Raw genomic sequence first — 27,244 nt, forward strand, 5'->3', positions numbered from 1 at the left:
CTGCAGAACCCAAATGGGGGCTCGGCTCTTGAGGCTCTCTGGAGCACAGGGACACAGTGGGTTTCTGTGAACCCAGGCTGGGGGGCTCGGGTGTAGAGGTGTTTTGGCTAGCAGCTCGTAGTGAATAGAGGCACTCAATTGGCTTTGGTGACCTGGAGAGGGAAAGAAAACAGGACAGGAGGAACAATCTCAGTGTTGGCCTCAGTGATACTGAAGTCCCTCATCTGCAGTTCCGCTTCGGTATCAATGGCTTCCGGACAGGACACACAACAAGCTTTGATTGCCGCAAATGCTCCAGTACACAGGGTATTGGTGCTGGGTAACTCCTGGAGGGCCTGCATCTCCAAACTCAACAGGGAGATGGATCTGACCTCCTGGAGCAGCAAAGACTTCTTCCTAGCGAGATGCTCCTTCAGTGGACCCAATGTTCGGCAAGTCGAGGTACAGGGCAAGTGAGGACAATGCCTACAGCTGAAGGGGGATGGCTCCTCCACCTCAAGGAAGATGCTGCTTGGACAGTCCTTTATTGGCATGGTAGGATGCACAGCTTTTGGATGAGGTTGGTCAGTGCAATCGCGGAGGTACCAGCAGCAAGACAGGGTTTGGCGCCAAGCTCAGCTCCCACGGTGATTGCGCTATTCTGTCCTTCTTCAGTTCCCAGGTAGCCAAATCTGGGTTCCTGGTGTCAGGGGGCCACATAAATGCTGAATTTAGGAGCATTAAAGGGAGTATAAGGTAATAGCGAATGGGCTACCTAACCCCAGGGTGTCTACACACCCCCATATGACCACTTCCTGTAGAGAGTAGACATTAGCCTGACCCAGAGTTCCTAATTTCCCCAAAAACAAAATGGTGAAACCCTTCTTTGAGTGTTCACTTCAGGTGGCCCACCTTAGGGGTCTGCCTAGCCCGATAGGGTGACGTGCCAATTGACTAGCTAATTTTCCCACCTCCTCTGGTGCCAAATGGGCCTCAGGGCAGGGGGCGGAATACTCTAGGTCTGGAGGAAGCCGAGGTCGCATATCATAGGCGGCAGAGTCTTGGAAGCCTCTGGCATTGGTATGCTAATTCACTGATCATCCTGCTGGAGGAGGTGTGATCACCTTCCTCCCAGGCAGGCATTGTTCCTAACCTCTGAGAGCATTGGCTCTCCCAAACAAGGGATCAGAAACTCGTCTGTGATGGCAAACTGGAACAGTCTAGTCATCCAGCAGACTTGAAGTCTGGTAGGTTTCAGGGGGTAACTCTAAGGCACCCTCTGGGTCAATGTAATTTTAAATCCAACACTGGCATCAGTGTGGATTTATTAAGATGAGGTGTTTGATACCAAACATCATTATTTTCAGTGCAGCTATTCTGTAGCTGGGTAACTCGTAATAACCAGTGCCCATTTCATGTGCTTAAGATGGCATCCTGATCACTTGCAATGTCGTGGGAAAGGAACCAGACATCACAGGGTCGTATTTGCTCATGCAAATATGTCCTCTCATATAATATAATGCACCCTGCCCTAGGGCTCTAAGGTCTGCTGTAGGAACTATGACTTCCATATAGTATATGCAGTGTGCATGGGCATGGCGCACAGGGAGTGTGCCATGTTGTGTTTTCAAAATTGTTTGCACCATTTCCCTCTTCCTGCAATGGCAGGCTGCATGTCGTTTTTGTATGGGTCCCTTTGGGTGACACAATACATGCTGCAGCCCATGCTAACATCCATGCCCTGAGTACCAGAGGTACCATTTACAAGGGTCTTGCAGGGGTGCTAAAGTCCTTGCCAATTGTATTGCAATTAAGTATTTCATTTTAGGAGAAATAACAATGGCACTGGAGATTGGTTAGCAGGTTTCAGTGCACTGTCAGAGTTGAAAAACAGCATCTAGCAGTTCAAATGGGGACAAAAAGTGGACAGACTTCTGTAAAGAGAAGTCCAGCTTCCTACAGTGGCGATGCAAACTAATCACATTCCGCAATGTAAACTACCAGGGACTTTCTCCACATTGTCTCCAGTTTTCCTTTGGGGTGAAGTGAAACAACATCCATTTTCTCTTTTGAAAAAACCCTACAGAGGGCCAAGATGTATGCTGCCCAGACTGTAGGTGGGTTACCACACTTTTATCAGTAGGTAGTAGGAAGACTGACTCAACCATTGAAGAGGATGGATGTGGCTCCTATGTGGTTGTCTGCTGGACCCTGATATATGATGTGGGTGATGGGCACCTCATTGTTCTTTTATTCCTATTCTTGTGAAATGAATAGAATATGCAACAGATTATGGGTGTGTTTGATCGGGAAAGAAATATAAATCCTTGCATAAGCCCTGTGGGCTTAGTACAAATAGAGGATTAACCCGTATTTCTGGTTAACACTGCTTCCATGATGCGTGCTTCAATGATTAATTTGCAAAGTAACACCACTTGTGAAAGCTCTTAGTAGTCATATTTTGCTGCATTAATTGTTGATTTAACTGGCTTCTTTTCAAAATAAAAAAACAAACTTTGGGCAGTTTAATTCGGTTGCCATGACACTTTTTTTTATATGTTTAAAGCACACTGTTCTACTGAAAAGTTTAGTTTTTTTATACACGTATATGTACTTGAAGCAAAACAGCAAAACAACAAAAATTGTAACTGAAAATCCAGTGGCTCAGATCCAAGAAGAATTTTAGGTCAGGTTTATGTAATGAAAAGCAATTGAACCCTTGAGTGAGGAGGAAGTACAATATCTAATTGTTGAAAATCCAGCAATGCCAACAATATATTTTTTCCTAAAGTGCGTAAAAAGTACAACCAATACATCGGGACATCCCATTGTGTTTTCTATGGGTCCCCTTTAGGAAGAATATCTAAATTTTTAGACAGCGTTTTGATTTTTTAAAAATGAAGGAACTTACCTTTGAGACACAACTTGCTTATATGTCATCCACAAAACATCCCTTGGAGACAATTCTGTGTTTATAACAATGGGTGTAACTTCATTGTAGACATATGAAACTCATGAAGTTGGACTAAAAGCCTGCAAATATATCCTACAAAAAGACTGCTCCTTGGCCAATGCATAGCAGATCAAAATGCAGAGGACTATCCACCTTGACAAAATCCTTCTCTGCATTGCTAACCTTCCTTTTTCCCCAAGAACCCCACAAAAGGTTGACTGTCCTCCCAGTGATCTTATGTGCAATCGATAAAAAAGATTAGGGCTCTTTTGGGGTTCAGCCTATGGAGTATTCCCTCCTTTTTCGGCGGGTGAGGAAGAGCAAATAACTTTGAGAGGGTAATTGTTGTCCCAATGTGAAAAGGAGTTACAACCTTTGGAAAAAAAAGGGGGCCCTGGTCCTCAACATCAGTTTGCCGGAAAAAAGAGGGTGAGATTCATAAGATAGAATGAGCAACTGTGAATTTGCTCAAAGGGGGTTCGCATAAGGAACCTCAAGACCAAATTAAAATCCTACTGTGACATCACAAACAGTTTGCAAGGGAACATATATGTCAAAACTTTAATAAACGCACCAAAGCAGGTGATTTAAACAAGGACGATTAGACCGGCAAATGCAAAAAGGATGAAAGTGGAGACAAATAATCTTTAATATTACTCACTGCAACAATAAATAACAACATGCCCGATGCTCTGGGCAAATTGAGGGAGACGTGGGAGGGGGACCTGGGGGAAATGGAAGACATAGACTGGGAGGCGGCCCTGATGCACCCTAGAGAAGTCGGGATTAAGGCCAGGCTGCATCTCATCCAATTCAAAATCCTCCACCGAGCCAACTATGATAGAGAAAAACTACATAAAATGGGCTGCGCTGAGTCTGCCCAGTGTCTGCGCTGTTGGCGGCTTTGAGAAATTTCCTCCACATGGTTTGGGTTTGTCCACATATAGGGGCATACTGGCAGGTGATAACCAAAGAACTGTATGCCATCCTGGGAATATACCTTTCACAAGACCCTAAATTCATCCTTTTGGAAATCCCATGAGACACTGATGTCCCTCGACCCCAGCTACTTTTTAGTTCACTGGGCCTAGTTGTGGTCAAGCTGGACATTGCACGTCACTGCGGCACGCAAGAAACTCCAACACAAGAATGGAAAAGGGGTATGGATATGGCAGCGGAAAAGGTGACATATAAAAGTAGAGAGTGCCCCAAAAAATTTACGAAAATCTGGGGCACTTGGTTGAGATATTACGACCTAACCCAAGGCACTGGAGACACACAAACCGCTACAAGAAGGGCGGAGCTTGCCGGCGCCGAAAATGGCTGCCTAACTGACGAGCTCCGCACTACCAACTGACTATCCCGCAATAATCCGGCATTAGCTCCTACCACTTACCCCGTAAAGCCGTGCACCGTATAGCGGAGGTGGCCCGCTCCAAGTGGAGATAACTCCGACGCCTGGGAGCTCGAGCTACACGGAGCAACTGACGGAGCAGTGAGGCGTGCTGTCAGGGCCGCAAATCCCCGGACCCTCGCATATCGCAGGCCCGCCGGAAGTTAGACCTGGCTGGGTGGCTGGGCCTGCGTGACCCGGCCACGGTTCCGGAGCGCCGCAAACCAGCCTTTGTGGCTGACATTGATGTCGCAGGGAGCAGTGTTGTTGGCAACTCCTGGCTCTGCATCGCGGTGTGATAAGACGGAGCGCTCACCCGAGACGGAGCTGAGGACTGTGTGTGCTCTGCGACTGTAGATCTCCCACATCGGCAGTTTGGCGGAGTGTGGAGTGAGGTGTGGTGGGACCTCGCTTGCATTTCATCATCATCCCAGGGACTCTGCTTTATGGCCTGCTCAGCTGAAAAGGGCCGCTACAGCCTACACGAGGCGCAGGGAATGAAGTAAGGTCAGTTGCCCATTGCGCCCCAGGCTGTGCCGAAGACATCTCAAATGCTGCTGCTCAGTTGGGCTTGGAGTGTTCATGGTTCTGCCCCGGGTCTCGGCGGTGCTTCGCTACAGGAGTCGGCCACCTCCATGTTCCAAACATTGCTGGGGGGTACATTTGTCCCGGGGACTTTATCACCACATTCTACACTAGCTCCCCTGGTTCCCATTGCTTGATGCCTACTGATTCATAGTTGCTGGGAGCACGTTTGCGGTCTCAGGGGGTGTGTGGTCCAGCTCGTTGTCTAAAGTGGTGAGAGTGGGGGCGTACTCGGCTGCTACAGATTATACCCCAGTAAAACTGAAGACATTGGTGTGGCTGGTTTTGCCGTGCAGCTGTCCCCGAGTGGATCACTGCGGGCCGGGTTTGTTCAATGCTCTTCATATCGGCCTGTCCCGTGGTGCCCTGAGATACTACTGGAAGTGTGCTCATGGGAACTCTCAGATCTGGTGTGCCTTCTATAGCTGGCAAATATGGGCAGAACGGACAAAACACTGCGAAAATCGTCCTTTGAACAGCGCAAACCTACTGAGCGTGTACCATCTGTAGACGAGGGAGATGACGGCGGCTACCAAGCACGGGAGACCCACAATGGGGATATAAAGTCTATGCTAACCTCTATGGAAAAGGGCCTACAAACCTCATTATATGTCCAGGGCACGAAGATTGACTCCCTTTCCTATCGTATTGGACAGGATGTCCGAAAGGCTAGATAAGCATGCGGAAGGCATTGATATGACCGAACGCCGTATCGCAGAGGTGGAAGAGGCGCAGACGGAAATGGACACTGGCCACAAACGATTGGATAAGGCGCTCCAGGTACTGCAGGATAAGGCTAAAGACTTAGAAGCGAGGTCCCGGAGGAGTAACCTAAGAATTACTGGCCTGCCCGAAACGACGCCCACCGGCACCATGGAGCAATTTGTTGAGAAATTATTGGTCACGCTCTTAGGTAATGACACCTTCTCGCCCATGTTTGTGGTTGAGAGAACACATCGTTCCTTGGGACCTCGCCCGCCGCCGGGAGCCTGACCGCGGCCGATAATTGCAAAGTTACTAAACTACCGCGACAGGGAAGCGGCCTTGAGAGTAGCCAGGGAGAAACAGTTGTTGCACTACGAAGGCTCTACCCTTTGTTTGTTTCCAGACTTTACTATGAAGGTCCAGGAGGCTCGGTGCCAGTTTGCGCCACTAAAGAGACGGTTAAAAGAGCAAAACATAGACTATGCGATGCAGTATCTGGCTCAACTCCGTGTCAATCGCCAGGGCCAGTCCCGGATTTTTACAGACCCCAAGATGCTACAGAAAGCTATGAAAGACTGGGTAAAGGAAAAGCGCAGCGGCCCGGATGGTGATGCCGAGATTGGAGCAGTTGGAGGATCCTTGGATGAGCAGGACTGAACTCTAATATGCCGTGACACAAATAAGATTCATGCATTTAAGGGGAATGGAGCGTGCTACTGTTACATTTGAGATATTCCTGACCTCGGGGGTACTGGAGGGGAGCGGGGGCCCTGGGGGCGGCATAGCCAAACTGTCACGTTTTATTCATCCCCTATAGTTTGTTTAGCAGCATTCAGCTTAGGTGTGGACCTAGACAATGGCTGAGTTGTGCTGGTGCATCGAGGGTAGGATGTGTATTCCACTCTGCTAATGTGTAATATTTGCTTGTTGGTGTGCGGAGGGGTTCGACAACTAATACTTAGCAGGTCGACAGTACTCTGTTGGAAACCTCCGCCTATGAGTGAAACACACACCTGGGGTACTGTTCTTGTTGATTTTTGGTTGGAGGGATGTATGCTGTTTGTTATGAACAGTATAATGTATGTTTTGTTCAGGGGGGTTTGGGGATATTTTTCATCGAGTCCTGGTTGGGGGGGCCCTGATGTGGGTGGGGGGGAGTTAATGGGACTAAGAAGACATACTAGACATGACGACATGCACTCCTACATTCTACAGGGTAATAACGTAACACGCACATTTGGGACATGACGACATTGGGTAATCTCAAGACGAATGTGACTGAGGATGGTCAAGAACTCAGGATGGACTCACTTAGAGCACTTATATGGAATGTTAGAGGACTGAACGATTATAGAAAGGTCCGTAAGGTCCTTTCATATTTAACGAGGCAAGCTATAGATGTGGCACTACTGCAAGAAACGCACCTCCCTCTTAGTTCCCCCATGTTGCGCTGTAGAGGCCTGCATGGCAATATCCATGCTGAGGGTTTCACCACGCATGCACGAGGTGTGCTCACGTGGGTCAACCCTAAGTCAGCACTCACTATTAATCCGTTGGCCACCGACGCCGAAGGTAGATATGCTATCTCTAGGTGCAGTGGGAAGGGCATGGGTTTACTCATTGTCAATATATATTGCCCAAACTTTGATAATCTGGTGTTCTTTTCCAAATTATCAGACAGAATGAGGGTCTTCAGTGGGGGCTTCCAGCTGTGTGGGGGGTGATTTTAACCTGGTTCGGAACCCTGGTTTGGACAGATCGGGGGGCCCTGAGAGACACATTACCGCTGCTGCTAGGGAAGTAGAAAGTGCGATGGTCAGGTTTGACTTGAGTGATGTGTGGCGCCTGAAACACCCGCACAAAGGTGACTTTACTCATTACTCTGCATACCATAACTAGCTCACTTAATAACAGGGTCCGCTTATGCCAGGTGTTATCGCGTACTCTTTCCGATCATTCGCCGAGCCTATTGGTGCTGAACACCCCGCGACAGTTTATACCCCCATTTACTTGGCGATTTCCACCCTACTCCGTGCTAGATGCGGTCTTTAAAAATGAAATAGCTGAGGCAATTGAGACCTTTTTTGATAACAATGTAGGCTCGGCTGATGACTATCAAATCGTCTGGGAAGCATTCAAAGTTTACATTAGGGGGGTCACTATATCAAAACACTCGGGGTCCTTCGATCTATAAGAAAGCGCCTAACGGACCTAGAGGGGAGAATTAAGTTGCTAGAGCGTCGCTTATTGACGGATACAGGAGATATTGTCAAGAAGGAACTCAGAGACATGTTGGACGCATATCATGAGGCAGTGGACGACAAAATCAAACATCTGGGCAAATACGCCACAGCCAGAGCGTATGGTGAGAGCGGCCAGGGTCTGTATTAGCGAAGTTACTTAAGAGACACAGGGAAACGGTTCAGACGGTGGAAGTCAGGTCGGAGTAGGGCGACATCTTAACTGACATGGCAGAAGTGGCAGATAGATTCCGACAATATTATAACGACTTATATGCCTCTCGAAATGCTCCCTCAGACGACGAGATTTTAGACTACTTAGTGCACATACAGCTTCAGTGGCTTACTAACACACATAGGGAGTTCCTCGTGAGACCCATAGAAAAGGACAAAATTCTCCTGGCGTTGTCTAGCATGAGGGCGGTGAGTGCTCCAGGGTCCGATGGACTTACAGTTTAATTTTATAGGACCTTTGTGGCTCAACTTCTTCCACAGCTGGCTTCTCTGTTTGATGACATGTGTGTTACGGGAACTATGCCACCATCTATGTCCAAAGCAGTAATAGTTGCTCTCCTCAAGCTTAGTAAGACCTGGGAGGAGTGTGCCTCTTATCGCCCGCTGTCATTGCTTAATGTGGGCACGAAGATTTTTGCAAAAATCCTCACAAACTCCCATTACTAGTGGCATCAGAACAAGCGGGGTTTGTCCCCTGTAGAAATCTAACCTATAATTTACGCACTGTATTCGGAGTTCTGCAGCATGTCAGGACAGAAACACCGGCTGTCGCTGTCTTCCTAGACATAGAGAAGGCATTTGATTCTGTAGAATGGTCGTTTATGACCCAAGTGTTGTCCAGGATGGGTGGGGGTCCTGTCTTTCTTCAACTATTAAGCATACTCTATAATAGACCCTCGGCCAGAATAAAAATAGGAGACATAGTGACTGACCCCATATGCATTTCGAGAGGCACACTACAAGGCTGTCCATTATCACCTTTATTATATGCGTTGGTGGCTGAACCTCTTGCCTGTGCACTTAGGGAATATCATCAGAACCGGGGTATATGCTTCCCACGCTATAAAATTATAGTGTCCACATATGCTGATGACACACTCCTATATGTCAGACTTCCGGAATCTAATCTTTCGGCAGTCCTCAGTGAGGTGGTCCGCTTTGGTGGCCTGTCCGGCCTGCATATCAACTCGCAGAAATCCGTTATCTTTCCGCTCACGCCAAGCACGCCCCAGGTTGAACCAGACTACCCTTTGCAATGGACCACAGATGCGGTGAGATATTTGGGTATAAAAATTCACACGGACCCTGAGATAGTGTTCAGGGAAAATTATGGAGCTGCCTTCAGCAAGCTAGAAACCGATTTTGAGAGGTGGATTAGACTCCCGCTGTCTCTCCTTGGTAGAATATCCATCATGAAAATGGTGGTGTTCTTATTTTCCAATATCCCCATGGTCCTCCCGCGCGTCTTCTTCAATCGCCTAACCACATTAATGGTGAAGTTGGCTTGGGCCGGTAAACAGCCGCGTGTTAAATGGCAAATAGTGGTTCTTCCTTATTCTATGGGCAGACTTGGAGCACCAGATTTTGAATTATATTATAGGGCAGCGCAGTGTGCCCATGAACATTATTGGATACATGGCTCCCAAGACATCCCACACCTTCGTATAGAGACTGAGGTGGCATCTCCGCTCCCCCTCCCTGCATCACTATTTCAGGCGGCGGATCGGAGGATGGATTTTTTGGACTCTATTAACGGCACGACGCATGCTTGGCACTACCTGCTACAACAAAAAGCGGGTGTGATCCTGTCCTCGCCGTTTGCCCCACTTGATTGGTGCACTTGGCTACCACCGTGCAGAGATACGGGTGTCACACAAGCACTTAATTCTCTAGGCATACTGACAATGGGTGAGCTGTTCGTAGGTGGGGTATTCAAAACCTGGGACGATCTTAACCACAATGATCCAGCACCTTCCATTTTGACGCAATACCAAATCCACAGAACACGTCATGCATTGCGAGAAATTTTAGGGGAGGAATACCTTGAACCCCCGGAATTATTAGCTTTAACACGCATTATACGAACGGAATTCCCAAAGCAAATTGTAGCTAATATTTATAACACTTCAAAGTCGTACAGAGCTAACCATTACACCAAAGCGCGTTTAGCATGGCAGCGGGACTTCAATATTGAAATAGCTGACTCTATGTGGGCATACTGTTGCACCAGTACCAAACGTATCTCGCTTAAAGGGAGACATAAACTGGTACATTTTAAATACCTTAATAGGGTTTATTACACTCTGGAAAGAATGCATAGATACGGTTTACGTGATGACACTAAGTGCGATCGCTGTAATGCACGACTAGCAGATTTCCTCCATTTGGCCTGGAACTACCCAGGGGTCTCTGCCTTCTGGGTCTCAGTTTTTAAGGAACTAGGTCAAATTACTAAGCTATCCCTTGAACCCGACCCTACTTTGGCATTACTGGGCCACTCCAAATTCATTTCCAAGGAGGTCAGAAGGTTGGTTGATATGGGACTGCTGATGGCCAAACGCAGGGTGGCAATTAACTGGTTTCAGGGTCCACTTCCCACGATCGCTCAGTGGAAGAGCGACATGACATTCTTTAGCACACAAATGGAACTTTACAGTGAATTACTCCCCCCACGTAACAGACCTAAACTAAAAAAAATTGGGAATTATACAACATATACCAATTTGCCTCTGCAGGAGATGTTAGCGAGGTGCCTGACTCATTGCAAGACTAGGCTACTCCGCGATCTGTATTAATTTTTCACCAAACTGTAGATGTGAACTTCCCAACCTGTCGACGGATACCGTTATAACATGTAAACACTGCGGTTGGCTAAGCTTGGGTGGGGTAATGCTACTGGGAATGCACATTGCTTTACTGTGTCCTCTGTATACAATTGATGCCTACGGTCTCATGTCTGTACAGTGAGTGTACAATGCAGTGTTTTCTAGATATGCTGAGTCTCACTGTTGTATGCTCTAAGAAATTCAATAAAATAAATTAATATATAACGCTATAACGCTACAACAGGGATACCGGATTAAAAGTAACTTGCTGAACCCAGGATGTATGGGGAGGGAGTGAGTTGGGGGGGTACAGTGTAATTTCAAACATACACAGGGGTGGTAATCCTGTACCTGTTTTGTACTACGATGGTCAGACCGTCACCGGAGATGAGAAAACCAAGCAAACTTGTATGGTCTAAGTCTAACTTGTTGTTACGGTTATGTAATGTTTCATGTCTTTCAAAGTTATTGGAAAAAAAGAAATATTTTATTTAAAAAAAGTAGTTCTCACTGCAAGACCTTGCTGGGCCAAAGACGAAGCAAACAACAAAATATTCAAATGTTTGGCTTGTTAATGGTCTGTGTTGTGGACTTCACACCAGGCCACACATTTTTCCCAGTGTCTGGCATAAAGTAACTTTGGAGAGGGATGCCTGGTAATGAGGAAGACCTCTAAAAACTCAGGTGGTAGATTGAACGCAGTCAACTGTCGCTGCTCAATCTTCACACATGGAGGTGTAGATTGCGCAGCATCGGGCACAGCGACAGATCATGCTCAGAAGGTCTGGGTACCAGACGCTCCTAACCAATTCAGAGCCACTAGGATGACCTGGGCACAGAGGTGGAAGGGCATATAGGAGCCCAGTGCTCCACTTTAGCCGGAGTGCATCTCCTAGAGAGAGCTTTTTTGGGACATCCAACATGCAGATGTTTTGACACAATGCATGCTCAATGTGGTAAAAAGATCCAGCCAGCATTCTCCTCACTATCAGAAGATGGCCTGTGCTGCCTCAGGGTGCAATTGCAATTTGTGAATTGCCAGGCACTGCCGGCTGAGCTCATCCGCCCCCCTTTTTAAAGATCCCACCAGGTGGTTCAGGATCAGGGTGTTGCCCTAATGAGGCTCCAAATCCAGAGGAACAGCACTTCTTGGCACACAGCCCAGGAACCCCGCCCCCTGCCCTGCTCATATGGAGCCAAGTTTCCACTGGAGACCTAATCCTCTGATCTCCATCTCCCCCAGATGACCTGCTCAACCAAGCAGTGACACATCTATCACCACTGACAGCCTTGGTGGTGGTCGAGCAATCTTTAATTCGCAATTTTAGTTTCCAGAAGGGACGTGGCTAAGTCACACGAGGTGTGGGAAAAGAGAATGAACCACTGCATGGGTATGGAGAGTTCTGTGTATGTGGCCAGGGGAAGTCCACAGAAATCTGACAAAATTGGTCTACCAGGGAATATGTTTGGAGCCAATATGCCCTATGACCGAGACAGTAGAAAAAGAAATCAGGAACATTTTCAAGTATGATACACACTAATGGTTCTGATCCTATTTTTAATGTAAACATAAGGTAAGGTAACCAACTTGAAGATAGCAACACACAGTATCTGCTCAGGCCTCCAGACCTAAAGACAACTGAATGGACTCATAACAATACCTTTTCAGAGAGGGGCAGTTAATCCATTGAACAGTATGAAGGCGACAAACAAATGCTCTTAATTATGCTTGTTCTGTTACCATATTACAATCTTGATTGTTTATCAAGTTCATTAATGTATGTTTGTTATCAAATCAGGACTGCTGTAGGAAAGTTTAGGGTGATGTTCTACGAACTTGGGCCAATTAATTTCTGGTAACACACATGCTGACATTATCTGCTACAGCTCCTCAATGATGCATGGTCCAACAGTCTCTCTCCATAACTTAAAAAGATCTCTGCCCTTATCCTACATAGACCTTCACTAATTGCACATGAGTCACAACATGGCTGTACCTCATATAGTTCTTCACTGATGCCTGGCTGGATGTTGCTTTTCGTGCTCAGACTGTCATAGATCTGTGTCATCATGGAGCTGTTGCTTTTACTGTAGGAGTTTACTGCAAATAGTTTTGGTTCTGGCAGGTCTCCCATGAACCGAAGGATGATGTTCCACACTGCCAGAGATGCCTGTGATGAGTAAAAGAAAAAAAAGAAATGTCACATCAGAAGACACCTGGATTTCAACAAACACCTTTAAATATGTCATGGTACTGATTGTAATACCTTCAGCATTGTTAATTATAAGCTCAGGCTTTCAATTGAATGAGGCATACTGTCAGCCCTATAGCCTGTGCCAGGGCATTGAGCAATAACTTAGGGGCCGATTTCTAGGTTGGAGATATGTATACTCAGTATAAACGGCGATGGAGTATACACAGCTCCTAGTTAAAGGTCTGCAATGTCGATTTAATTGCAGATGGACCACAGGTTTGGCTAATACTCCATCACTGCCATAGCCAAACCTCTCTGACGGAGTAAGGATCGACAGAGAAATGCCTACATGTCTACCCACCCAATCAGGATGGTCAGACGTAGCCATTTGTTTACTGTCCCTCACTGCCAGGCACACCCTGGCGGTGAGGGACAGTAAAATGTAAATAACCCCCACCCCTAGAAGATGATTTCCATAGCAAGGGAGGCATTATGGTGTTTATTTTGAAAAAGGAAAATCCCGTTTTGGGATTTTCTTTTTTTTAAAACAGAAAAAACTGTTTGGTGCAGCATGCCACAACCCTGAACCAAAAACCATTATGCATTGATAAGAACTGCTGTGGCAGTTCCTGACAATGCTTTATAAATGACTGCCAGCTTGGATGTCAAATACAAATTTGGCGGGTAGTCTCTTCAGCTGAGGGATGGAGTAAATTACTCCGTCACCCTGGTGGAACATTGGGCCATTATCCAACATATAAATCGGTACCTTAGTTTCTTCTGTGCTAACATGCTGTAACTACACACCCGCTGGACCACATTTTCTCAGGTCCTTCAGCTCTGTTGAATAAAATAACATAAAGCTATTTCATGTGGAACAGAAGGGATTTAGGGTGTGTCACTGTGTAGGAAGCGGGACTTAGGACAAACAGTGGTCCTCTTATTTTGGGGAACAACTTTTCTTAACGTACTATTTATCATGCACTCTTGTCCAACTTAAGTAAAGTTCACTAAGCACGAAAAATATGGAGGCATGACAAGAACAATTATAGCTAAATATCTCCTTTTGGTCAGTCAAACAGAACTTCGGCTTTGAAGGTAACATTCACAGCATAGTGTTTCCACAATGAGGAATAAGCAAAGTGGCAGTCTTATAAATATCATGAACAGCGATGTTTTAGAAAAACATAATGGGAGCTGTGTCAGTACCAACTACATGGCCCTCCTGTAAGTAGCTCCTCTACGTCAAGTAGGAATTATTGTCATCCCTCCTGCTGTTATTACTGTTCAAAACCACCCTCGTAAAAACAATCACCTGGCAGAACTCCAGATGCTGTTGAGTGCCTTAATATGTATCAGTGTAGCCAGCTTCTTAGGTGGAGCCCTTAGAATCAGAAAGATGCAATTTGCACTGGCTCCGGGTCTCGTTGATGTCAAATAACTGTGAACCAGTTTTATTCCTGTAGATAAAATGGCTGGATTCTCTAATTTTAGCTTCTTTTTATATCTTCCCCAGAAGAGAAACACCACCTGCTCCGCAACATCACCATACAAAGCAGACACTTGTCTCTCCCCTGCAAACAAGATAATGGTCTACCAGTTTAATGTCTTTAACACCCACATTGGGAGAAATGCAGAAGTACTGAAACAACCGAAAGACAATGACATATCACATCTATCCCTATAGTGTCCCAAACCCATCTTCATTATAAAAATATATATTTTCTTAAAACTAATCAAACCTAACACCTCTAAAGCATCTCCTTTTTGCTAAATCATGCAGTCCTTTATGACCCTGCTAATGAAAGTGAAAAAAACTATGGTGACAAGTGGATCTTGACCTACAAAGAATGTAATGAATCTGGCATTAAAAATCCAGTTAACCAAAATGGAAAATCTAAATCAAACATTCTTCTGACTAAAACCCAGCCTTTAGAACTTGTACACTCATGACATTAAGGGAATTCAAAACCTCTACTTTTTTAAAAACCTTCTGACAAACCACCTCTGACACAACTCTACCTGCACATCACCAATGAGAAAACCAACAAAGAGCCTTAGAATTATGTCTGCCACTCATTGAAGCACGGTTGTCAAAACGTTTCACGAAATTCAAAGGAATTACAACTGAACATGTATAATTCAACACCAACGCACCACATGCTTGCTCTTCATCTCCATTCGTAGTCAGTTTTTCACACACAGCACCCAGGTCTAAGGACTAGTAGCCACCAGACTCAAACATGACCCAACACCAAGATCAGCTGCAAGGTCTGTATATCCACCACAACTATGCCTTCTTTCCCCACTACTGACGATTGCCCAGTAGTTGTGGACAGATGGCAGAAGAGTACTACAATGTGCTCTGCTTCAGCCTGTCTAAGCACCAACCCTCTCTTTTTTAATGGTCAGAGTGCATAGAGCAGGTTTCGGGGCTCAGATCAATATCTAGGACCTCATATTCCCAACTTGAGATCACTACACTGGTTCCGTGACTATGGTGAAATTACCTTACAGAACATCCTCTCACCCAGGAATCCCTCCATAAAATAAAAGGGCTTTGAATACCTTAGAAACAATGTAAACTTTATCTCCTGAGTACTGGTTCATGCTTCTGACAAAATACCTACTCCACATTCCCATGAATGGTGCAGCATGAAAGGAGGCAGATGTTTCCCTGTACAGAGACCCAACCTGTAGAGAACATTCGTGATGATCGCTCGTGTCACCTACGTAAAAACAATCAAACTAATTTGTTCTTTATCCCTTGTATATTCAACCCTTTTATTCATTTAGACACTTTAGTGTAGAGCTATATAAATGTATTAATTTGCTCATTAATACAAAAGATTCAAGTGAATGGGCAATAGACATTATGGGGACTAGCGCCTTTATGGGTAACAAAGTCTAAATCGGAATTCTGAATTTCAGACTACCTTTAATTAGAATAAGGGCAGGAAAATTGAATACAAATTCATGTAGAAAACTTCCAGTGGAGGAGCATCAGTGTAGGCTCATGTCAGTATATTTTACGCTTTAGCCATAAACATGGCTAAATGTGCTTTGGATCCTAAGCCCATGAGCATAGAATACTTTGGTTATTATTAAAGTATATATCAAAGCAATTTCAACCTTTCAAAGAAAACTAGTAAGCCAGCATTGTTTAAGTTAAATCCACTTCTGCAACTACAGGTTTTAATACTGCTCTGTAAGTACCTAAGCAAATGGCCCAGTGGGTGTTTAAAACTGCAGACTTGGATAGGATAACACCTAAATTGTATAAGCATCATGAATATGAAATTTCTCAATATTTGCTAGGAATGTTTAAATTCACAATATAGGTTGGAGCATTATCACTAACAACTGTTTAGTTCAATATTATTAGATTACTGGAGCGTTGAATTCTTAAATTAAGGCAACGGAGTGGCTCATGGCAAATACTGCCCTTTATAGGCCTTCTGCTGCAAGAACCAAGGTATGTATTTCTGTTTCTCTCTTTTTAATGTAGAGGATTCTGCTCTCAGTGGCTGGAATGTTTAAATGCCCTTACAGAGTTGTAGCCCATCTACCTCAGTCTATACCAGTTGTTAGAGGCTCTCTCGTTCTTTATAGGCCTTCGCCTATGGTTCGTCTATAATTTGAGTCCAGGACCTGTAACAACTGCTTTAGCCCCCAGAGGTGGACTATAATGCTATATTCTAATTCCAAATGTAGTGAATACTATAACTTGTTTAGTGATGTAGGGATTGCTATCGTACAACATTCATATTTATACACACAAACACTCACATATATATATATATGAAAAAAAAGAAGCAGAGAACTCTGGGTAGTTTTCAAGTTTAGGTGGAAAGCAGCTCCTGTTAGGGCACTCTCAACACCAGCGACACTCTAGATCTGCTCACCTGAAATGTCTGCTTTTCTATCAAAGTCTTTAAGCATAGGATTAGCCCAGTGCCATTCATGTCGAGATAGAAAAGGACAAAGTCTTTTGCCATTTCTACAGCAAAGTCTTTCCGCATAGGACTAGCACAGTGCTGGCCATGCCGAGCTGTAAAATGACAAAAGCCATTTACCACTCCAGGCACAATATTACAGCTTTGAATTGGAATGCAGTGAATATATATATATTCACTGAAAAAAATAAAAGTTAAAGTAACTTTATAGTTAGGTGAATATGTCAGTGAAAACATTAACTTTTTAAGCTAAAAAAAACAGAAATTCACCACTTATATTTAGCGGAGCTAACTATAACTTGTGCCCCTGCCATGCACTGCGTATAACCCCCTCATAACATGTTCTATGACATCACTCGTGACATCTCAAGTGACATAATTGATGACATCACTGACAACATCATCCAATGAGTGTGTTAAATTGTTTTATAGTTCACATAGCGTCAGGAACCTACCATATTACTTTTATACCTAATATTGTAAAGCCTGTGTCCAGCTAACCTGTATACATGTTGAACATGATATAAATCTTTGAAATGAAGAGTAACTCTGTGTGCAGGTGACAGTTGAGGATTGTGTTCATTATGCTCCACCTAACTTTTTTGGTACTGCAGGAAAAGTTTCTAGCAGGGCAAAGATTCTACGTACTACATACTAAGTATTGTAAGCAGCCTTGAGTTATAAGACACAATTAATTAATGCGGTTCCGGCCACCATTTAAAAAAATATATTTTGATCCTTAGGTTTTCCCACGGGATCACTGCAATTTATGCCTATTTTATATTTGATTTTGGCCCCAGGTGGGAGTCCCTCTGGATCCATCCAATAGGGACTAGGTGGGCAGGGTATCCCTTCCTTGTCCCTTTATATCTTTTCTTTTCACAAGTTCAGACTAAGTCTACAAGTCCCGCAATGGCTGCCAACAACATTTTTCTGCTGTTGCAGGCAATCCACAAGAGCGCTCGCTCCCACGCCGGCAAAGGCAGGGAAACATGTGTTTGCTCCCATTTGGAGAGAGCATTTTTGAATCTCCCGCCAAACAGGAGCAAACATTAAATATACTCCCAGCCGGCAGGAGCTTGGATAATGCTCCCGCAGGCTCAGAGAAGACTTGTGTTCTGTTTCCCTGCCCGCAACAGAACAACATGTTGCATTCACATGGCGGGAGGAGCATAAATAGCTGCTCCCTCCGGTCGAGAACTTACCATGTCATGAGTGATATAATATGTGACGTCATCAGCAGTGCATTGCGGGGGCGTGAGTTAGAGTTAGTTGAACTAACTATACCGGGGGAATTTCACGGGTTTTGTACGAATGCAATGTCCAACTAACTATAACTTTCCCTAAAACCTATGGTTTTTCAGTGAATTTCTAAGGTTTTTTAAATGCTAATTTCTAACTATAACGTGCCTGAAACCTATGGTTTTTTCAGTGAATTTCAAAGGTTTTTTAAATGCTAATTTCTAACTATAACGTGCCTGAAACCTACGTTTTTTTTAGTGAATTTCAAAGGTTTTTTAAATGCTAATTTCTAACTATGCCTACAAAGGTAGGACATGTGAAGAAAGAGGAATTAAAGCGCAGAAAGAAGAAAGACAAATTCAGAAAGAGGTAACAGAAGTCCAAAAACACGAAGAAAAGTGCAGGAAGAAGCAAGAGATGTGCAGAAAGAACCAACAGAGGAGCAGAAAGTCCTCCTGTGCCCCCAACTTTTTGCTGATGAATACTGGTGAAAACTGACTCTGACTAACCAGGCCTAGAGCCAGTGCTATGCTAAAAGACACTTAGAATACAGTGAAAACACCTACATACACTAGGGAACACTATGCATTGGGCTACCCCTGTGTTTAGCATGACCTCCTCTGTATTTGCCATGAGTTGGTGCCTGGGCCATTGCATAAGTACATGGGTACTGACTGGATGATTAGAGTACTGCAAGGGGGCACCACCTGACAGGGAGCCCTCACTGCAACAGTGAAGTATTGTTACATATAAGTCATCTTGAGTACGTCACACAATTACTAAAAAAGTGACAAAAACGAGGCAAAGATGGAGTAAGCAATTTGGTATTACATAGTTGTAGGTGACTGCCTTTGTGCATAATGTCACAAATAGTTCTGAGCGTGTGTAAGTACCTCGTACCCAGTAACCAGTTTCATAAATTGGAGTCCACTACATGTAAACACAGGTTGCCCAGCATGTCTCACAGCCTGCAGCCTTTCTCTGGATTTAATCTTTAAAATGCTTGGTACGCGTTATCTTTACTTTTAATTAGGGAGAGAACCAACTTCATTAAAGTCATTTGGAGTGGATTATTTTTCCCTATTTTAATTTCACACTACACTTTCACTTCACCTACACCAAGACCCTTACTCGCACTTCACCTGCCGGCTTCGGAATAAAGATCGCCGTTAAGTAGGCCCCATCACGGGCGCCTGATCGGGCATTGCAGCGCCGGCCCGAGTAGGAGCAGACCCAATGATGAAGCAAGACACCTTCTTGTCAGGTGTGTGAGGGTCTTTTTCCAACAAGGAGATCACTCTCCTGCATTGTACTGGTGGTTACCATACAGTTAGGATCTGTCTTTTGTCTTTCGCTTTCTATTAGGAACTGCATACCTTTTGTATATACATAGTCTCTGGGGTACGTATGCTGGACCTTATTATAAAAAAAACCCTCATTTTTTTTTTTTCCCCCTCGACTTGGTCTCCACTATAATATCATGCTCATTATTTTCCATATTTCACATAGTTCTTGAAGATAATTTCACCCCTGTGATTTTAACCAATAGGAAGCCTAGAAGTCAGTAACAAACACAGCAATATACTCCTGTATTCTGTGGTACTGCTTCACACGCCAAATTCCCCGTTTGAAAAACCATGTAGTATAAAAATGCATTACGGGTAACATTACAGTACAATCGTGCCATCTTGGGGCCCTGGCCATATTTACAAACCCCTCAACCGTTGGCCTTACAGTTGATTGTCACCAGAACCACTTAATGGCATTAGATGACGTTCACTGATTCATTTTTATTACACGTGTTTCTATCATGTGGCGCGAGGCTTGTCTGTAAAGTGTATCTGTTTAAAATACAAGCCACATAGTTGGAAGTAACGTAGTGCAATTGCCACGACGCGATTCAAATAATTATAGAGCGCTTTAGAAAAATAGTCCCCTCTTTTCGCCACGGGTTCTGACAGGAAAGCTGCTTAATTTCCTTAAGGGCTTATCGGGCAGAAAGAGTATTTGACATTTGAAAACAAGGCTTTTCTCTCATCTGCTGAACAGTTTCCAGTCACGCTGTGGCCAACACAAATGAACAAACTATAGTGTCTGGCTGAAAAAGCAACCCCTTAAGGCGGAAAAGACACACTTTGCAGATCTCCTATTGAGATCTCGTTAATTACCATAGAAAATTAAAACTCTTCTGGTCCAGGTCTTCTTTTCTTTTCTGCCATGAATCAATTCCAGCTGCATTAGCCCGCAGATACTCACACCACCCGCCTGACTGCTAAGGGGGATGCTTTTTAAGGGAAGTCATTTACCACAATCCAAGATGTAGCCTGGCAGAAATTCAATAACTGTTTGAGATATGCTCATTCAGGCTCCGTGCTCTGTGGTTTCTAGCCTGTCATACAAAGCATTTTGCCTGCATTCATCCTTTTAAAAAAACCTGCATACGGTTACCAAACAGAATCCAGGTGAATAATTTCACATCGCCCTGGAAAAGACGCAGGAAATCGGATCCTCCCAAATCCCCATCCTTTGATGTGTTTACAAACTGGTAAATGCGCCCACAATAGACCCGTGGACATGCAAATTCATCTAAGAGAATATCGTGGCTCGGCTAGCTCGGTACACTCCAGAATAAAAGCATGCAACGTAAGCTGATGGACCTGGAAATGCCTGCATCGGAAACACACGGTGAAATAAGAACTTAGCTACGAAAAGGGGTGCGTAGAGCGGTTTGGACGACAGGAGCAGCTTAAAGTTTGAAGTTTGCGCTGCCTGCTAAACTGCAAGATATTCATTTACATGCGGAGCAGGTATTCCAACTATTTGGCTGAGCATATTACACTTCCTTCAGAAATAATAGAACACTCCCCCTCTCCCCTCCAGCCAGCCCCTCCGCCGCTCCTTTCATGGCTGCAGCATCTTAGCATGAGTAGACCGCTGAGCAGGCAGCAGCATATCAGTGTGACAGCTGATCAGATGAACAATGCACCAATGACCAGCAGAACCACCGCAATGACACAACGAATCCTGAAAGCCGCCAGACTTGCGTCCGCCCGCACTGGATTGCGAGCTCAACAGCTGAGAAGGAACTCACCGGGAAACGCGAGGGATCGGAGAGGAGGCAGCGCGCAGCGCCCCTCGGGCTGCAGGATTTGTGTGTTCAAGCTGGGCTCAAGTCGCATGCACGCCGTGGTTACACGCGCCCTGCTTGGTTACAGGGGTTCAGGGGATTACCAGTGCTGTTTAGCTGCAAGTTATATAGTACTCACAGATGCATTTTAAAAAACATTAATTGGGCAATGCCCCCGGGCCTTATTTAAATGAAGGGCGGGAGCGAATTTGGCTGATTTAAAAAAAAAAAAAAGTTTTTTTCTGTTTTCTTGTGCCTCGGTTATTCCGAGGCACAAGATGGCTGCCAACACTTCCTGGTTTGAAGTGTTGACAGCCAATTAGCATGAAGCTCGTGCTCGGGAGGATCCGCGGCCCTAGATATATATGTGATTTTACTTTTGATTTTCTCAGCAACTACTGAACGGATTTACACCATTTAACCAAAAGGTATGACTCTGAACCAAGGGCTACCTTTTTGCCAAATTTGGTGTAATTCCGTTCAGCAGTTCGGGCTGTGGCTGCGACTAAAGGTTCCTGTGGAAAATTGCATGGGGAAAACACGTTTTGGGACCCCCCTTTTTTCTCGGCCCCTGCTTGACGAATCACCCTGTGACTTTCAGGATAGGAACAGACCGGAGCGGGTCAAAAGTTTTGAAATTTTCACGAAGATTCGTCAACCGGCACCAAAGTTATTGGGAATAGAATGTTGCCGATTTCCTATGGAAAATAGGTCCTAACTATAACTACCTACTGGTGACCACCAGTAGGTTATATATATATATATATATATATATATATATATATATATATATATATATATATATATATATTCCGACAACGCTGTAATTCCTCCTTTCCTGAATCCCCAGCAACCACGGACACCAATTGAGCTTCAATCCGGTCTTTTTAATGAGAGCAAATAGGCAAACAATACTCTACGCGTTTCGGGATCACACTCCCTTGATCACGAGTAAGGCAAAGTAAACCAGGAAGTGCAATAAATAGTCATGTGATTCTTTTGATAAACAAAGAAAACAGACTCTTAGGCTACTCGTTACTTCACGAGGCCATTTTTTTCTTGAAAGCAACTTTAACAAAGTTCCGACAAAATTGCATTTCGTGGGACTGAGTAACACGTTTGATGTGATCTGAACATTCATTGCATTATATACTAATCAGTGACTATTCCCGTTCATTTAAATCATGAATATATGCATTTCATCAAATTCCGATTCACTCGTAATTATTTCAAAACCATTGTCCATTCCAGCCCAAGTGGGCATTGTATACAATGTCCAAATTAATTATTTGAACGAAAATTATTTTTACTTGACATTTAAATCGCATGTATGCATCTTCAGTCAACACTTCTTGCCCCAGTGGGCTTATCAGAGATACTCAATCTTCCATATGTCACCAGAATAGATCAAATTTTGCATCTACAAGAAAAAACAAATAAATCAATCAACAATTAATCAAAACAAATGAAGTAAGACTATACTTCCTGAAACTTTGCAATTTAAAATTCATAAAAACATTTTTTGCAATAGCATTTATACACGAGTTGCTGACTCTCGTTTCAAAAATGCTGGCCTGTGAAGATTCAACATAAACATGTTCAAATTCATCCTAAGTGCACCGCTAACTCTTCGTCACAGTTATGACCTATCGGGGCCAAAGTACCATACTGGATTATTAGTTTTGACTCCAATCGTCTGAGGTCCTGTACTCTATTTCCTCCTCTCTCATTCATCTTTATTGTGTCAAGGACACAAAAACTCAGTAAATCACTGTTTTGATTATGATGACTCAGGAAGTGTCGTGCAACAGGGTATTGTTTATCGCCATGCTTGATGGCGCGAAGGTGTTCTAAAATTCTAATTTTAGCCTTATGTATGGTGCTGCCGATATAGGCTTTTTTACAAGGACAAAACAGGGCATAGACGGCATAATCTGTGTTGCATGATGTATGTTTTAAAATCTTGTGGGGCTTTTTGTTTGGAGAAAGGATGCATTCCTTGCAGTTTTTGCTATGTTTGCACGCCTTACACTTTCTGCATGTGTAAAAGCCTTGTACTCCTAGGATGTTGGTTTGTGTAGGTTCAATAGTTCTGCACAGTGTGTCCTTTAATGATTTCGCCTTTCTATATGTGACTTGTGGAAACAATTCCACACTTTTTGAAAGGTCACTGTCAGTGTGTAACACTGGCCAAAAAGTGTTGAGGCTCTTGCGCAAATCACTGGCTTGATTATTAAAGGAGGTAATGAACCTTATTTTCTCTGTCCCATCATCTTTTATTTCTTTTTCAGTTAATAATGATTCCCTTGATCTTTTAGCTACTTCTATCTTTGCTCTGTTCACAACAGTCTTTGAGTAACCTCTTTCCAGAAATCTCAGAGTCATCACTCCTTCTTCCTTTTCGTAATCCTCCGGGGAGCTGCAATTGCGCTTGGCTCGCAAGAGTTCTCCCAAAGGGATACTGTCTAGCAGAGGTTTTGGGTGACAGCTGCGTGCGTGCAAAAGGCTGTTTCCAGCAGTTTTTTTCCTAAAAAGGCAGCTTTTTAATTTGTCATTTTGGATAGTAAGGGAAAGATCAAGAAACTCAATGGTACTCTGTGACCATTGGCTTGTGAACTGAAGATTGTAGATGTTGTCATTAAGGCTTTCTACAAACAGATTTGCTTCGGTCTCACTGCCATTCCAGATACACAGGATGTCGTCGATGTACCTCACCCACTTAACTATCTTATTTTTAAAAACATCATGTTCTTTAACAACCTTTTCCTCCCAGTACCCCAAATAGAGACAAGCAAAGCAAGGAGCAAAGCAAGTCCCCATTGAAGTACCGAGAGATTGTTTGTAAATTTTGCCATCGAAAGTGAAGAAGTTTTGTGTTAGACAGGAAGTCATCATTTCAATAAGCATCTGAGTGTGCCTGAGGTATGAGATGGATCTCTCACTAAGATAATGTTTACATGCTGCAAGTCCCAACTCATGTGGTATACAAGTGTAGAGACTTGCAACATCTAAAGATAGGAGCGAAAATTCTCTCTTCCACTCCAAATTCTCTATTACTTTCAGAAAATGACCTGAGTCCTTTATGTACGATGGAAGCTTAGTGACAAAGGGTTGCAAAAAAAAGTCGACATATTTGGAAGTGTTTTCCATACAGCTACCTCTGGAAGAAACAATCGGTCTACCTGGGGGGTCTGTTGGGTTCTTATGGATCTTTGGTAAAAGGTATAGAGCTGGTAATTTGGGATATCTGCATGTCAAAAAATCATACTCATTTTTCTCTAGTACCCCATCTTTCTTCCATTTGTCTAAGCTTGTTTGAAACAGTCTTATGGAATGTTCGTACTCCATCCTATTACTCCTTTGATATTTCTCACTGTCAGCTAGTTGTTGCATGCCCTCATTAATATATTTCCTTCGTGATTGAACAACCACGTTGCCCCCTTTGTCTGATTTTTTGATAACTATAGAGTTATCATTTTTCAAATTATTGATAGCCTCTCTTTGTGCTGATGTAACATTCATCCATCCATGCCACTTTCTCTTTGAAAGTTTCATTAACTCCTGAGTTACTCCTTTCTCAAATACTTCAATTGCATCGTTCTTAATTTGTGGAAAAAAGATGGACTTAGGTTTAAATGGATTTTTTGCATTTAAATTAAGGATGACATTTTCATTCTCAAAATCAATAAAAGGATTATCGTTGTTTGTTGCTAAGCCTGCCAATACATTGGCTGTATGAAGTAACTCGGCATCATTAATACTTACAGCGCTTGGTTCAACATTCATGCTTTCTACTTGAGTTTCCACCTTAGTTGCAAACCATTTTTTAATGCGTAATTTCCTAGTGAAATGGAAAAGGTCTATTCGGCTTTGCGTGTAATTAAAGTCATTTGATGGACAAAAAGTAAGTCCAAGGGCAAGTAGTTCTATCTCAAAATCACTAAGCACTCTGTCAGATAAATTGATTACCGTTTTCTTATCCATTACTTCATCTTGCTTTGGCCCCTTGTACGACTTCCCACTGGGCTCATATTGTCTTTGCGTGTTGACTTGTTTCCTCTTCTTGCGCCTCTGCCTCCTCTTCCACGACCTCGTGTACTTCCTTGTTTGTTGTTGGTTTGTCTCCCCTTGGCCATCATGTTGAATTCTGTTAAAATGCTTGTTTTTACCCCATCGAAGTTAGAGATGTTCGAAACTTCACTGCTGCTGGCGATACTTCCGTCAGTCTGGGGTTCAGTGTCTGTAAGTTCTTCTTGTGGAATAGTATCTCTGGTAGTATTGTCCGTTGTTGGCATTTCAACAGGGGGATTTTTTCGAAGTTGGTCGTATTTTTTTGCAAAGGTTAGGATTTGCCCTTTTTGATAATCCACCAAATCTCTTTGAAACTTTCTCTGTTTTTTCACTTTGATGTCACTCTCAATTCTTTCTAGATTTCTTTCCATTTTGTCCATTTCTTTCTTGAATTCTTCTTGCTCACAGAGCGCTTTGATCTGTTCCGTTAAGTTATCAATGACGTCTCCCAGTCTCTCACAATCCTTCTTGGCATATTTCACCAATAATGTTAACATGTTTGTTGAGCAGTTGTGGTTATTAATTGCCCAGTCATTCACTAGTTCAGGGTCCGGATCACTGAAAGTAGGTGTGATAAAGATCCGTAACCCTCTGGGTACTCTACCTACATCAATATATTTTTGTAGGGTGGTGGCTTCCCACCATTTATTCTGCTCCGTTTTTAATGCCTTCCACAGTTGGTCCCATAATTGTCGTTTATTGGATATTGGTCTGTCTTTGTTAGTTGATGATCCATTTTCAGCTGTCTCCACAGTTACAGCATTCTCGAACATCCTGTCCGCAGCTTCTGCGCGTTTATTGTTCCTTATTGTTGCCATTGCTTGCTCTTCCAATTCGAACGCTAATCAGCGTGACCGTTTATCGCTCCAAAAGTCTGTTGGCTTTCACCTTGACTTTTTGACCCATCGGCGCATTAGTGACAACACCGCTCCGGTATGACAAAGACTAGAAGGGAACCATCCTGAACTGTGATTAAACGTTCAATCCCGCTTCTGCTTAAATCATCCTCAGTGAAAGAAAATGCGCGGGTAGGGGGTTTAATAATATCACATGACTGAAGATGCATACATGCGATTTAAATGTCAAGTAAAAATAATTTTCGTTCAAATAATTAATTTGGACATTGTATACAATGCCCACTTGGGCTGGAATGGACAATGGTTTTGAAATAATTACGAGTGAATCGGAATTTGATGAAATGCATATATTCATGATTTAAATGAACGGGAATAGTCACTGATTAGTATATAATGCAATGAATGTTCAGATCACATCAAACGTGTTACTCAGTCCCACGAAATGCAATTTTGTCGGAACTTTGTTAAAGTTGCTTTCAAGAAAAAAATGGCCTCGTGAAGTAACGAGTAGCCTAAGAGTCTGTTTTCTTTGTTTATCAAAAGAATCACATGACTATTTATTGCACTTCCTGGTTTACTTTGCCTTACTCGTGATCAAGGGAGTGTGATCCCGAAACGCGTAGAGTATTGTTTGCCTATTTGCTCTCATTAAAAAGACCGGATTGAAGCTCAATTGGTGTCCGTGGTTGCTGGGGATTCAGGAAAGGAGGAATTACAGCGTTGTCGGAATACGTAGAGGTTTGCCACCTCGCTGCGGACCACCATCACAAGTGAGTAGGGGGAGGGCTAACGGTAGCGGTTTGCTACCATTGCGGTTTGTGATATTATTAAACCCCCTACCCGCGCATTTTCTTTCACTGAGGATGATTTAAGCAGAAGCGGGATTGAACGTTTAATCACAGTTCAGGATGGTTCCCTTCTAGTCTTTGTCATACCGGAGCGGTGTTGTCACTAATGCGCCGATGGGTCAAAAAGTCAAGGTGAAAGCCAACAGACTTTTGGAGCGATAAACGGTCACGCTGATTAGCGTTCGAATTGGAAGAGCAAGCAATGGCAACAATAAGGAACAATAAACGCGCAGAAGCTGCGGACAGGATGTTC

At 43.7% G+C, this 27,244-nt stretch overlaps 1 protein-coding gene across 2 annotated transcripts in view; it reads right to left on the reverse strand.

Annotated features, from left to right (window-relative positions):
• Nucleotides 1–27,244, reverse strand: part of LOC146785536 (unconventional myosin-VIIb-like) — a 961,158-nt gene that overhangs the window by 358,676 nt on the left and 575,238 nt on the right. For both annotated transcript variants that reach the window (XM_085634664.1, XM_085634663.1), the window contains exon 24: nt 12,693–12,866. In XM_085634664.1, the coding sequence (XP_085490790.1) occupies nt 12,693–12,866 (174 nt within the window). The remainder of the gene's footprint in view (nt 1–12,692; nt 12,867–27,244) is intronic.

The sequence above is a fragment of the Triturus cristatus genome, chromosome 11, assembly GCF_964204655.1.
Source record: "Triturus cristatus chromosome 11, aTriCri1.1, whole genome shotgun sequence".
NCBI classification, from domain to species: Eukaryota; Metazoa; Chordata; class Amphibia; order Caudata; family Salamandridae; genus Triturus; species Triturus cristatus.